Below are 14,088 nucleotides of genomic sequence, written 5' to 3'. Positions count from 1 at the left end.
ATGTACCACTTTTAGTTGCGTCAGGCTGAGCCTTGCGCATCTGGAGGTGGAGTTGACCCGACGCAGTGCTTCGCTCCAGAGTCCCCACCCTATTTCAATCGTCAGGTCTTCCTCCCATTTCTTGTTGCGTCCAGTACGGTGTCGGCCCTTTCTACCAGTCGCTCATACATGTAGTTACAGTTCCCTTTATCTAGGATCCTTGCTTCCAGCAACTCTTCCAGTAATGTCTGTCGTAGCGGTTGTGGGTACGTCCTTGTCTCCTTTGGTAGGAAGTTTTTGAGTTGCAGGTACCTTAGCTCGTTCCCCCGGCTAGCTGAAATTTCTCTGTCAGTTCGTCCAGTGTTGCGATCCTGCCGTCCGTAAATAGATCCCTGACTGTCATCGTCCCTCTGTCCTGTCCCCACTTTTTAAAAGGTGGCGTCAGTCAGCGCTGGTGTAAACCTATGATTGTTGCAGATGGGAGCTTTGTCCGACATTTTGGTCAGGCCAAATTGCGGGTTTCAGGACTGGAGGGTGGCTATCACCACTGGGCTGCTGGAGTGTTTTTTGGGTGGGGATGGGAGTGCTGCCGTGGCGAGGGCTCGGAGGGAGGTCCCCTTGTAGGAGGCCTCCTCCACGCGCACTCACTCGGCTTCTGGCTCCTTGATCCATCCCCTTATTCGCTCGGCTGTCGCCGCCCAGTGATAGAATTGTAGGTTTGGGATGGCTAGCCGCCCCCTAGATTTTGTTCTATGTAGGATCTTCTTTGGGATCCTAGCATTCTTCTCTTCCTTCCCTTCCCCCCCCCCCTAGCATTCTTCTCTTCCTTCCCTTCCCCCCCCCCCACCACCACCACCAAAGAACGCCACGATTAGTTTGTCCAGTGCTTTGAAAAAGGTCTTGGGGATGAAGATCGGGATAGATCGAAGTAGGAAGAGGTGCCTGGGCAGCACGTTCATTTTGATTGTCTGGACTCTCCCCGCGAGGGAGAGTGGGAGTGTGTTCCATCTTTGCAGGTCCTTTTTTACTTCCTCTGTCAGATTGGTGAGGTTCCATTTGTGGATCTCTTTCCTGTCATGGGCTATTTGGATCCCCAGGTAGCGGAATTTGTGTCGGGCTTGTTTAAATGGCAGTCCCATTAGTGCTGCCCCCACTCCTTGTGGGTGTACCGGGAAGATCTCGCTTTTGCTCATGTTGAGTTTGTAACTCGAGAAGGCGCCAAACTCTTTGAGGAGCGCGATGCTCCCGTCCATGCTGCTTTGTGGGTCCGAAATGTAGAGGAGCAGGTCATCTGCATATAGTGAGACTCTGTGCTCTCTGCCGCCCCTTCGGATCCCCCTCCAGCATTTTGCTGCTCTGAGAGCAATTGCTAATGGCTCGATCGCTAGAGCGAACAGCAGCGGGACAGTGGGCATCCTTCTCTGGTGTCCCTGTGCAGCTGGAAGCATCGGGAGTTGGTGTTGTTGGTCCGTAAGCTTGCCATGGCAGCGTTGTCTCGGAGATTTACCCAGGAGGTGAACCGTGTTCCAAGCCCAGACGGCTCCAGTACCTCTATGAGGTACTTCCATTTGACCCTGTCGAAGGCCTTTTCTGCGTCTAGGGAGACGATCACCTCTGGTGTTCTCTCCCAGGATGGGGTCATTATCACATTCAGCAGGCGCCTGATGTTCGAGGTTAGCTGCCTACCTTTGACAAAGCCCATCTGGTCCTCTGCAACCACCTCTATACGCCGACTTCTAACCTTTTGGCTTGGATTTTGGCATCTGCATTCAGCAGTAAGATGGGTCTGTATGACCCACATTCCGTTGGGTCTTCACCTTTCTTAGATTTCAGCGAGATTGAGGCCTGTGCTAGCGTGGGCGGCAGTGTGCCCCTCGTTAGCGAGTCTGTGAACATCTCCCGCAAGTGCGGGGCCAGTGCTGTCGAAAATTTTTTGTAGAAGTCCACTGGGAACCCCTCTGGTCCCGACATGGAGTTAATTCTGTCCATGATCTCTGCCATGGTCTTTTTGAAGAAGCTTGTGTCATCCCAGTTGGACGCGTACACGTTAACTAGTACTACCGGTGCCCCATCCAGGGCCGTGTTGACCATGACGTACCGTCCCCCTGGGTCCGTAACCGTCTTCGTTGCCCTAAACATCGTCTTCTTGCAGATCACTATTGCCAACCCCTGGCCCTGGTACCACAGAAGGAATGGTATACCGGTCTGCCCCACCCAGCCCTTTCTTACCCGCAGTCAGTCCTGCTCTCTCAGGTGTGTCTCTTGGAGGAAGACTATGTCAGCTTTCATATTTCTTAGGTGGGTGAGGACTCTGGATCTTTTCACTGGGCCGTTGAGTCCTCTTACATTCCAGGTGACTATCCTGGTGGGGGGCTTCTGTCCCCCCGCTCCTGTGGGATTAACCATACTTACCTGGTGGATGCGCCCCTGCACTCCGGGGTTTCCCTTTGTTAGGGGGTAGTCCAGAATGGCCACTGTCACTGCTCTCTCCATGCGGTTGGGTCCCTGCGCTCCGGGGTTTCCCTTTGTCCAGGGGGCACCTGACATGGCCGCCCACTGTGCGTCCGCCACACGGGTAGCCCCCAGCACTCTGGAGTCTCCCTTCGCCCAGAGACCATGCTGGGTGGTTGCTTGCAGCAATTCCTTGTTCCGAGCCCTTGGTTGTGGCACATTTACCCCTATTGTTATTCTCTTTCCAGCCTTGTTTGTCCCTCCATCCCTGTGTCGTTCCCCCCCTCTCCCCCCCCGGTACCTTCCTTTCCCCCCCTTTCCTGTATCCTCCCCTGTTGCTATCTCCGTTTGCCCTCCCGCCTCTGTTGAATGGTCCCCCCCTCCCTGCCTGCTGCTGTCCCCCCATTGGGGGCGTGCTGCGGCCCTGCTTCGTTGCATGCCTCCGGCGCTAGCTGCCCTGCTAGTGCAGTGGCCCCCCTCTCTCGCTTCTCCCTCGCCCGATCTCTGCGGTTTTCTGTCCACTCTCCCCCATCCTACCCTGCACTCCTCTCGCTTGCTCTCCCTTCTCCGCTACTCTCGTTCCCTCGTGCTGGGGCCTGGTCTCCCACCTGAAGCGGTCCCTTGGGTAGTAGTTTGCTTTTTGTTCAGGTTGCGCTTGCCGTGACGGGGGGGGGGGGGGGAAGAGAGAACTGATCCTGGTGCTGAGAATGAAGACATTGATTATTGTGCTTGGTATATAGTCCTTATTTATAATAAAACTGTTGTTAGCCAACTGGTGGTTGCCAATTATTACATTTACTACATTGTCGACAAGGAAAAACAACAGTGTCTCAGACTGCACCGAAGAAAGAACTTTGAAGGCAAGTTCAGTTGCAAGAGTTGCAGAACAAGTCCAATCGAGTCCAACCTGCAAGTCAGTAAAAAGTAGTTATGCCTCTCTTCGGATAATCAGAAGCTTTTGGCACTGCTACAGAAGACTGGGTATAGTATATGGAGCATTTAGGATATATTTTCTAGGATAATGAAATAGAGGGAGGATGGGGAGAGAGTTATATTGCTGACTGCATGTGGGACCCAGATACATAACTTGATCTGAAATTTAACATCCCCGATGCTCCCGACACAAAGACATTTGCAGAGCTCATTGTGCTAGTAAACGGGCATTACCACCCCAAGTCCTCAGTAATATTACAAAGGTACAAATTTAACTCCATGGGGAGAAGTCCAAGGAAGACCATAGTGGGTTTTGAAGCAAGGCTAAGACAAATTGCAGAGCATTGCGATTTTGGTTCAGCGTTGAATGATAGGTTAAGAGACCGATTGGTATCTGGTGTAAACAATGCAGAAATACAGAGAACATTGTTCGCTGAATCAGAGTTAACTTTTAAAAAGACGTCTGAAATGGGATTAGCAATAGAGAGCACCGAGAATGGTGCCCAGGAGCTGCAAAGTGCACAGGGCGATGAGGTCCACCAGTTAGGGCGGAAAGCTGTGAGCAGCAATGGAGCCAGGAGTGGTGCTGGTTTTTAAGTTAAGAGAACAATTCAGAAGCTGGAAGAGCCACAAAGTATAGAAGATTTAAACAACAGCCAAGGAATAATAGAGTGCTATTGGTACAGGTGAAGTCACTCCCAGAAATATGTAGCTTTAGAGAAGCAGAATGCTTGGTGTATGGAAGAAAAGGATACTTGAGGCACATATGTAAAACCAAGCAAGGCCTGCCCAGTACCAGCAGAGTAAATAATCCAGCCCCTGTGCATAGTATGGAGGATGGGTGAATGGAGCGTTTTGTCGCTTAATAATGTGAAAATGGGCAAGGTAGCCCCATCACAATGGTGTTGTTAGTGAACAGCCAGCCACTGAAGATGGAGGTGGACATGGGGGCAGCAGCTACTGTCGTGAACGAACAGTCCTACTGGCATCTTCAAGAAGGGGTTCAAGCCCAGAAGTTTAAGAATACTGCAGCTAGACTGGTTACATATACCAGAGATTCCATGAAAATAGTAGAGGTGACCATGACTCTAGTGAGTTATAGACAGCAGTCTGAACAGCTACAAATGATAGTGTCCAGCTGGTGTCCAGCCAAGGACTGATTTGAATGGGGCATGACTGGCTCCAGTAGAATGAGTTGAACTGGCTGGAACTTTAAACTGAAAGAGGTGGGCCTGCACAAAGTCATAAAAAGAAAACCAAGATGCGTTCCAGGAGGAATTAGGAAAGATCAAAGGATTGCAGCCAAAAATCCATGCAGACTCAGAAGCCAACCAGAGATTTTTTAGAGCAAGACCTGTGCCCTACATATTAGTATAGCAGGTAGAGACAGGCTAAAACAACTGGAAGACTTGGGCATCATCAGGCCCATACAATTCACCAAGTGGGCAGCACCTATTGTACTGGTAGTCAAACCAGACAAGACCATCTGCATCTGTGGAGATTACAAGTTGACGGTAAATCAGGCTGCAAAACTAGATGCTTCCTCCCATAAGTCCTGAAACACATGCTGTTAGGTGAATTAGACAATCTGAATTCAGTGTACCCGAACAGGCGCCGGAGTGTGACGACTAGGGGATTTTATCAGTAACTTCATTGCAGTGTAATGTAAGCCTACTTGCGACAATAATAAAAATTATTATTATTATTAGATCGGTACCCATCCCAAAATAGAGAATCCATATGCTAAGTTGGCTACGGGTTTGACATATACCAGGTTGGATATGAGCCACACTTACAAACAGTTAGAACTGGACGATGTGTCAAAAGGATATGTCACCCAAAATACTTTTTTTTCAAATAGATTTAGAGTACCCAATTCATTTTTTCCAATTAAGGGGCAATTTAGTGTGGCCAATCCACCTAGCCTGCACATCTTTGGGTTGTGGGGGTGAAACCCACGCAAACACAGGGAGAATGTGCAAACTCCACACGGACAGTGACCCAGAGCCGGGATCGAACCTGGGACCTCAGCGCCATGAGGCAGCAGGGCTAACCCACTGTGCCACCGTGCTGTCCATCCTAAATACATACAAGGGGTTATACCAATACACACGTCTGCCATTTTGGAGTTTTGCTGGCTTGCCACGAACCATGGAGAGTATGCTTCAGAGTTTGCCAAAGGTTGTTGTTTATTTGGACGATGTTTGAATAACAGGATCCACTGAGGAGGAACATCTGGCCAATTTGGACAACGTTTTGAAGAGATTCTAAGAGACGGCAGTGCATTTAAAAAGAGAGAAGTGCACGTTCCAAGCATCAAGGTGGTTTTTAATGGTTATCGGTGGATGCTTAGGGTCACAACACTCAATGACAAACAAAGCAAGAGAAATTAAAGGGGCACCGGCCCCTAGGAACACTTCAGAACTCAGATCTTTCCTGGTGTTGGTCAGCTATTATAGGCGATTCCTCCCAAATCTTCAGCATTGTTAGCACCATTGTAAGTGTTGTTAAAGAAGCATCAGAGATGGCATTGGAAAGCACCACAGGAAGAGGCTTTTACCCAAATGAAGCAAGCACTCCAGTCTTCATGCTTATTAGTACATTTCGTCCCTCGAGTAGATAGTACTTACATGCGATGCTTCACCATATGGGGTAACGGTTGTGTACAATGGAGGATGGGTCTGTATCAAGAACCCTAACAGACGTGGAAAGAGGATGCTCCCAAATCAAAAAAGACCTGGCTATTATACATGCACCAAGAAGTTTCATCAATACACCTATGGGAAGCATGGTACAATCATCACAGACCACAAGCCACTTTTAGGGCTCTTCAAAGAAGACAAAGTGATTCCACCAATTGCTTCTGCTAGGATACAACATTGGGCGCTGTTCTTATCGGTCTTTGGATATACCTTTGAACATTGGCCAGGGTCTCACACAAACAATGTAGACCCCTTAAGTTGTCTGCAATTACCAGAAAGCACAGCACTTTCTCTAGTAGCACAAGAGATGGTTTCAAACTTTCTGCACTCAGTACCTGTGACAATGCAGCAAATTAAGTACAGGACTAATAGAGACTCCTTGTTATCGAAGGTTAAACATAGAATACTGCATGGATGGCAGAATGAGAAAGCTTCGGAGGAAATGTAGCCTCATCAGCGGAGGAGAGATTAGCTTAGCTGCAAGGATGGTACCATTCTTTGGGGAAACAAGAGTGGTTGTCCGCATACTAGGAAGAGAACCACTGCCTGAAGAATTGCAGTGTACCCATTCGGGCATGTGCCCAAGATGAAAATGCTAGTGAGTAGCTACGTTTGGTGACCTCACATCGAAACGGATATATAAAGGGCTGTGAAACAATATGACCAATGCCAATTCTACCAGACGTTGCCAGCTGCAGCTCCTTGGCACCCCGGGAATGGCCAGGTTGACCATGGATGTAGGTTCATATAGATGTTGACATATTTATGGGAGTTATGTTCAGAATGGATGGAGGTTTTAGAAATAAAGTTTACACCATCAGACGCCACAGTCGAGAAGAAACTGCACCAATATTTTTCCACCCACGACAAGCTACAGGTATTTGTCTCAGACAAGGGAACGATGTTCATAAGTGCGGAATTCCAGAAGCTCATGACATTTAATGGAATAAAATATATTCGAACCGCATCATATCATCCCTCGTCAAATGGATTGGCTGAACACGTAGTTCAGATGTTCAAGACTGGTCTCAAGCAGCAATCACCTGCGTCATTAGGAAACAGGTTAGCGCAGTTCCTGTAGCCTATAGAACCACCCCACATAATGGGCAGCACGGTGGCATTGTGGATAGCACAATTGCTTCACAGCTCCAGGGTCCCAGGTTCGATTCCGGCTTGGGTCACTGTCTGTGCGGAGTCTGCACATCCTCCCAGTGTGTGCGTGGGTTTCCTCCGGGTGATCCGGTTTCCTCCCACAGTCCAAAGATGTGCAGGTTAGGTGGATTGGCCATGCTAAATTGCCCTTAGCGTCCAAAATTGCCCTTAGTGTTGGGTGGGATTACTGGGTTATGGGGATCGGGTGGAGGTGTTGACCTTCGGTAGGGTGCTCTTTCCAAGAGCCGGTGCAGTCTCGATGGGCTGAATGGCCTCCTTCTGCTCTGTAAATTCTATGTATAACACTACTGGCATAGCTCTAGCTGGGCTGCTGATGGGTCAACGCATGAGAACCAGGTTGAGCCTGGTAGTTCCAAATTTGGCTGGGAGTAGAGACAAGGCAGAGTTGCCAGAGAAAGAACCATAATTCGGCAAAGGTGAAAAAAGCATTTGAGATAGACGGTCCAGGTTTTGTAAAGAATTTTGGAAGTGGACCAAGTTGGATACCGCGAGTTGTGGTGGACAAGATAGGCCCACTGTCCTATTAAGTGAAAGTGTAGGACAAATTTTTGATGAAACATCTGCGGAGACAGGAGCCCTACCAAGGGCCAGTGATACCTCATGATCCCATCGTGCCAGCAAATAGTCTTGTTATTTGTCCAAGGAGTGAAGCCACTGATCAGCCAATGGCAGGCTGTAGTGCTGAGCCCAACGAGACTGAGAAATAGTGGAAAGTGATGTATTGCTACCAAGAGAGAGTTCCAATAAAGCAAGTCAATGAAGCTACCTCTGCAGTAGACCCTCAACCAGTTGAGCTACATCGGAGAGAAAGAGATAGCCCCCTGACAGACGGGAGTTTCTGATAAATGGTGTCAAAAATTGTTAATTATTGTTAATGTTTTGAGAGTTATATGCGTTATCACTGTGCTATGTAACAAGGGACTTAAATGGGAAGGAATATAGTAGCTCGCCCCTTTATTTGAACGAGTGGTCCAAGAACCATGATTTGATTACTTGTAACGAAAGAGAAAATGCTGGAAAATCTCAGCAAGTCTGGCAGCATCTGTAGGGAGAGAAAAGAGCTAACGTTTCGAGTCCGATGACTCTTTGTCAAAGCATCCGCAGTAATTTGTTTTTATCACTTGATTACTTGTGTTGCTTTACCCAGTCTGGGTTTTCAGATGAAAGGTAAGCATAGTAGCCCCTTTGATTGGAAGGGTCATGTGACCAGGTTGACCAATGGGGATCTCAATGCAGAGCATGGGTTTTTGCAGCCAGTTGTAATCCTAGTGCTGAGAATGAAGAGATTAATTACAGTGCTCTGTATATGGTTCTTATTTATAATAAACCTGTTGTTAGTGAGATAATTGGTGGGGGTCAATTATTGCATTTTTATATAAAGTTGAGTACCCAATTATTTTTTTCCAATTAAAGGGCAATTTAGCATGGCCGATCCACTTATCCTGCACATCTTTGGGTTGTGAGGGTGAGAGCAATGCAGAGACAGGGAGAATGTGCAAACTCCACACGGACAATGACCGGGGCTAGGATCGAACCCAGGTCCTCAGCGTCGTGAGGCAGCAACTGCACCACCGTGCTGCCCAGATTTAAAAAAAAAAAAAATTTAGAGTACCCAATTATTTTTTTTCCAATTAAGGGGCAATTTAACATGTCCAATCCGCCTATCCTGCACATCTTTTGGGTTGTGGGAGTGAGACCCACGTAGACACGGGGAGAATATGCAAACGCCACACGGACAATGACCCAGGGCCGGGATCGAACACGGGTCCTTAGCGCCGTGAACCAATTATTTCATTTATGACAGTTAAGGATGGAATTATTCCTCAAGCCCAATTTAATTTCCCCCCTCCAAGTACTGAGCAAAGCCTAACCAGCTTGAAGGTTTCTAGCCAAAGTGACCCGGTGATTAAACAAAGTACATTTCACAGGTGTAGTATAAGGATCCTTCCGGTTTATTCTCTTATTTCTCCTTTCTTGTATTTTGCGGTTATTATTTTTGATCCATTGATAATTAATGTTTATGTATCTTTAAGTCAAGCAGCGGTATTTAGAAGTTACAGAAGAGAATACTTTGCTAATCTCTGCTAGTTTGAACAGGATAAGCTTCAGACTTGTTGGCACCAGAGAGAGAGATGAGATGGGACTTGGTTTGATTGATGTGCTGGTGGCCAATGAATTGATCCAAAAGGCCGTACTCTGCCCGGTCGACCAGGTGGTGATTGGATCCTATTCCAGTGGAATGATTTTCAGAGTCCCAAGCAGTTTCAGGTGGACTTCTGGCAGCACAGGAACAAGATCCTGCTCTCTCCCCTCCGTGTTCTCTCCAGAAAGGCTGTGAATGCTGCATTCGTGGGACTGCAGAGAACCTGAATGAACAAATCGGCAGGAAAACTATTACAGCCTGCAGACAAAGGCAAGAACCTTCTCTCTCTCTCTCTCTCTCCAAATGGCTGTGAATGCTGTATTTCTGAAACTGCAGAGACCTGAATGAACCTAGAATAAAACCACAAATTGAACACCAGGGGCGGGATTCTCCCCTACCCAGCGGGGCGGGGGTCCCAGCGTGATGGAGTGGCGGGAACCACTCCGGCTTCGGGCCACCCCAAAGGTGCGGAGACTCCGCACCTTTAGGGGCCAAGCCCTCACCTTGAGGGGCTATGCCCGCGCTAGAGTGGTTTCCGCTCCACCGGCTGGCGTGGAAGGCCTGTGGCGCCACGCCAGACAGGGCCGAAAGGACTTCGCCGGCCTGCACAAGTCCACGCATGCGCGGGAGCGTCAGCAGCTGCTGACGTCATCCCCGCGCATGCGCAGGGGAGGGGGTCTCTTCCGCCTCCGCCATGGTGAAGACCATGGCGAAGGCGGAAGAAAAAGAGTGCCCCCATGGCACAGGCCCGTCCGTGGATCGGTGGGCCCCGATCGTGGGCCAGGCCACCGTGGGGGCACCCCCCGGGGCCAGATCGCCCCGCGCTCCCCCCCCCAGGACCCCGGAGTCCGCCCGCACCGCCTGCTCCCGCCGGTAAGGTAGGTGGTTTAATCCACGCCGGCGGGAGAGGGTTGTCAGCGGTGGGACTTCGGCCCATCGCGGGCCGGGGAATCGCCGGGGATGTACCCGCTGCTCGCGCGATTCCCGCCCCCGGCGAATCTCTGGTGGCGGAGACTTCGGGACACGGCTGGGTTTCAAAAGGAGTAAGGTACTGGAAACCACCATCTGAAACAAAGACTCATTTTTTTTCCTTTTACACCTTTCTTCCCCTCTGCGTTTGTGTGTGTGGTGTTTGTGTTTTATATATTTTTATATATATATATATATATATATATATGTCTTCATTAGGCAGCCAAGGGCCAAAGAGTTGAGGTATTTTTATAAGAATTATTGGTTAATTCCCTTGTGTTGTGACTCCAGGTCAAGTAGAGTTGGGACTGATCACGCACTAGCCCAGGGTGCCGTAGATTATGGATGATTTTAGCTGTCTTACAAAACCAAAAGTTCAGAGCGCACCCATATTAATTGATAATGCACTCTCGATGCCAGGAATTTCCAAAATCCGCTTCCATTCTGTCAAAGTTTTGCCCACTTGGGAAATATGGAGTCTCATTTTTAGTGATAGAAAAAAGGTCACAATCAAAACTTACACAGTAAAAGTCCTGTAGCTCCACACAAGAGCCGGTAATATTATTATTGTGCTTCACTACAATAAAGCCATTCACCACATGTAGTAAATTGTTTGTCAAAAACTTTTAAAACTGGACAACATTTATCCCCAGCTAGAGGCAGGATCTTCTCTCTCCATCCATTAATTTCTCGGTAGGATTTCTTTCTTTCAAGGAATGCAGGCTTCGCAGTCTATCCCGAATTGCCTCCTTGAACCACTGCAGTCCATGTGCTGTAAATATACCCACAGCGTTATTAGGGAAAGAGTTCCAGGATTTTGACACATGACTGTGAAGAACTGCAATATTTTTCCAAGTCAGGTTGGTGTGTTGCTTGGAGGGGACTTCCAGGTGGTGGTGTTCTCATGTATCTGCTGTCCTTGTCCTTCTAGATGGTAGTGGTCGTGGGTTTGGAAGATGCTATCTAAGGAGTTTTGGTGAGTTCTGACAGAGAATTGGGCAGGAATCACATCATGACCTCTTCACCTTTGTTATGTCCGCCTGATTTCTTACCATCAACAATGAACATGCCCATCTATATATGGATAGACGTTTTCACTTCAATTTCAGATTACAGTGGCACATTATAGATTTTCTGTCATTTCACCAGTAGCAACAGTGGGTGCGGTTCTCCAAAAACGGAACTAAGTCCTCAAGCGAGCACATTTAGCCAAGTGTTTCTAGACACTCGCAATGCAGAGAAACACATGGCTATTCAACACGACTTGCGTTGTATATGGGGCCTGAATAGGGAACACGTGGCCAATGTCGCACATAGTCCCGTTTTGTACTGCAGGCAGCTCTGCTCGCCGGAACTTCCCAGTTTAATGAGGTCGGGACACCACTTTTAAAGGCGCGGCGAGTCGGATAGATCCTGAGAGTGGGGTCTCCTGGCTATTATTGGTCACGGTGCGCTGCGGTGAGCTGCTTTCCTGATGCAGCATAGCCATTGGATCGTGCCCAGTGAATGAAAAGGATAATTGATCATCCATGGCATCAAACATTTTTATAGTATTGAGGGAAGGAGGGTTGATTTTTTTTTTTTTAAAACATAGAAAGCCTGCAGAGCCGAAGCACCAGAATTTAGAAACCATTTTGAGATTCAGTTTCCCTAGTAAGATGTTATTGTTCTTGATGATATCCTGTGGCAGGTTACAAAGGCTTACTGCACCATGTGTTGTTGATGGACTCGACAGAATAAAATACATAAATAACTCTAAACTTTATGATGGGCACATGTTCCACTGGAAAAGGTATGCCAAATTCTGAAACTGAGAGATCCAAAATAAATTAATATATCTGCACATAAGCAGAGAGCAGCACAATTAACATTCCTTATTTATAATAGTGTGCAATACAAATATTGTTAGCAATATCTGTAATGCTGAACATTAAAAAAATTACATTTGTGTTCTGCTCAAGTAACACTATGAAACATGTTAACCATTCAGCTACTTCATAGCATACTATGGCAGAAGTCTCAAAATCAAAGATTGGCTACAATATTCATATTTATATTACTTCCGTAAAAATGTTTCAAGTCAACAAAATAACATTAATGGGGGCATCATTCCTTACCTTTGGTGGTCTTTTCTTGGAAATTTCTGCACTTTCCGCTTCCTCATGTTCCTTTGCTCCCTGAGTGATATTTGTGTAATTAGCCAATCTGCTAAGGAGCGATGATACCTTTGGTCGAATGTCCAGTTCCTCCTGCAGAAGATTTAGACCATGGGTGTTTAAACCACAATAAAATCCAGGGTAAATTGCACCCTCTCAAATACATTTCTAAACAACCTAAAGAACTGTGGAGGGGGCAGTGGTGGGGGATAATTTTTGGCATTAGTACAAGTAATGCATTGTCATTTTTCTAGGCCCGATTTTTAGGTTAGTGCAGTTAATATTCATTAAATTTTTGCCCCATATTTTCTGGTGATTCCTTGACAGTAGATAAACTACACTGGTGTGAAATGAGCTTAAATCTTTCGAGATTACACTCAAAATCAAACACCAGAAATGAAATCAAAATTTCACACATTACGTAATCAGATTCAACTACCTCCATTTCTATTCAAAAAAAGTGCTTCTTTATGGGAAATGATTCTCCCGCTCTCTGAATTGTTTGCTGGCCAACATTTCAATGACTACAATCATAAAGAGAGTAGTCAGAACACCAACTGTGGTTCATTGGAAAAGATTTAGAGGGTGCTATTAGAATAATAACCAAAGAAATGATCAGCTGTTCCCTTGCTATTGGACATCAAGGAAAAGTTTGCTAGTTATGGATAGAGGCTCAAATCTGCTAACTTTGGCAGCATGCACTTATTGCAATCGTCATTTCATATTACTACTGAATAATGCTTGGATGTTACGAAAAAGTACAGCTTCCCAGGACACTATGGGCTCACCCAAAGCTTTTCTTAAGTCTCTGAGAATTAGAGTAAAAAACATATCCATATTCTAAAGAATGGGCAGTGATCTCAGGGTGCACGTGCATAGATCTTTGAAGATGGCATGATATCGAGAGTATGATTAGCAAAGCATATGGGATCATGAGTTTCACATGTGGAGGTATTGAAGGCAAAGGCAGGGAAGTTTTACTGAACCTTTATAAAGCTCTGGTTAGACCACAACTAATATACAGAATCACAATTGTTACAGCACAGGCTATTTGGCATGTTGCATAGACTTGGGTTCTGCACTCAGTTCTGGTCACCATATTTTAGGGAGGATGTGAAGGCCCTTGAGAGGGTGAAGAGGGAACATACCATAATGGTTCCAGGAATGAGGGAATTCAGTTACAAGGATGTGTTGAAATAGCTAGGGTTGGTCTCTGTGGAACAGAGGTTGGGGTAGACTTGATCAAGGTGTATGAGACTATGACAGATTCAGATAAGAAAGACAAAGAAAAGCTGTTGCCATTAGCTGATACTACAAGGACTAGGAGTTCAGATGAAGATCTTGGCCAAATAATTCAGAGGGAAAATAGTTTTTACGCATTAAGTGGTCATGACCGAGAACTCACTATGAAGATGGATGGTGGAAGTGGACATTATCAATTATCTCAAAAGGAATTTGGATAGACACTGGAGAGAAATAAACCTGGCAGGGCTACAGGGATAGAGCAGAGAAAGTTGATGAGCTGGATTATTCCACAGAGTCTGGACTCAATGGGATGAATGGCCTCCTTCTGTGCTGTAGT

At 46.8% G+C, this 14,088-nt stretch overlaps 1 protein-coding gene across 2 annotated transcripts in view; it reads right to left on the bottom strand.

The window, feature by feature from the left end:
* Positions 1 to 14,088, bottom strand: part of slc12a4 (solute carrier family 12 member 4) — a 231,030-nt gene that overhangs the window by 110,785 nt on the left and 106,157 nt on the right. For both annotated transcript variants that reach the window (XM_072518277.1, XM_072518278.1), the window contains exon 3: positions 12,468 to 12,599. In XM_072518277.1, the coding sequence (XP_072374378.1) occupies positions 12,468 to 12,599 (132 nt within the window). The remainder of the gene's footprint in view (positions 1 to 12,467; positions 12,600 to 14,088) is intronic.

The sequence above is a fragment of the Scyliorhinus torazame genome, chromosome 10 (genome assembly GCF_047496885.1).
Source record: "Scyliorhinus torazame isolate Kashiwa2021f chromosome 10, sScyTor2.1, whole genome shotgun sequence".
Classification (NCBI taxonomy): Eukaryota; Metazoa; Chordata; class Chondrichthyes; order Carcharhiniformes; family Scyliorhinidae; genus Scyliorhinus; species Scyliorhinus torazame.
The sequence above is the reverse complement of the archived record's forward strand: the minus strand, read 5'-3'. Positions and strand labels throughout refer to the sequence as shown.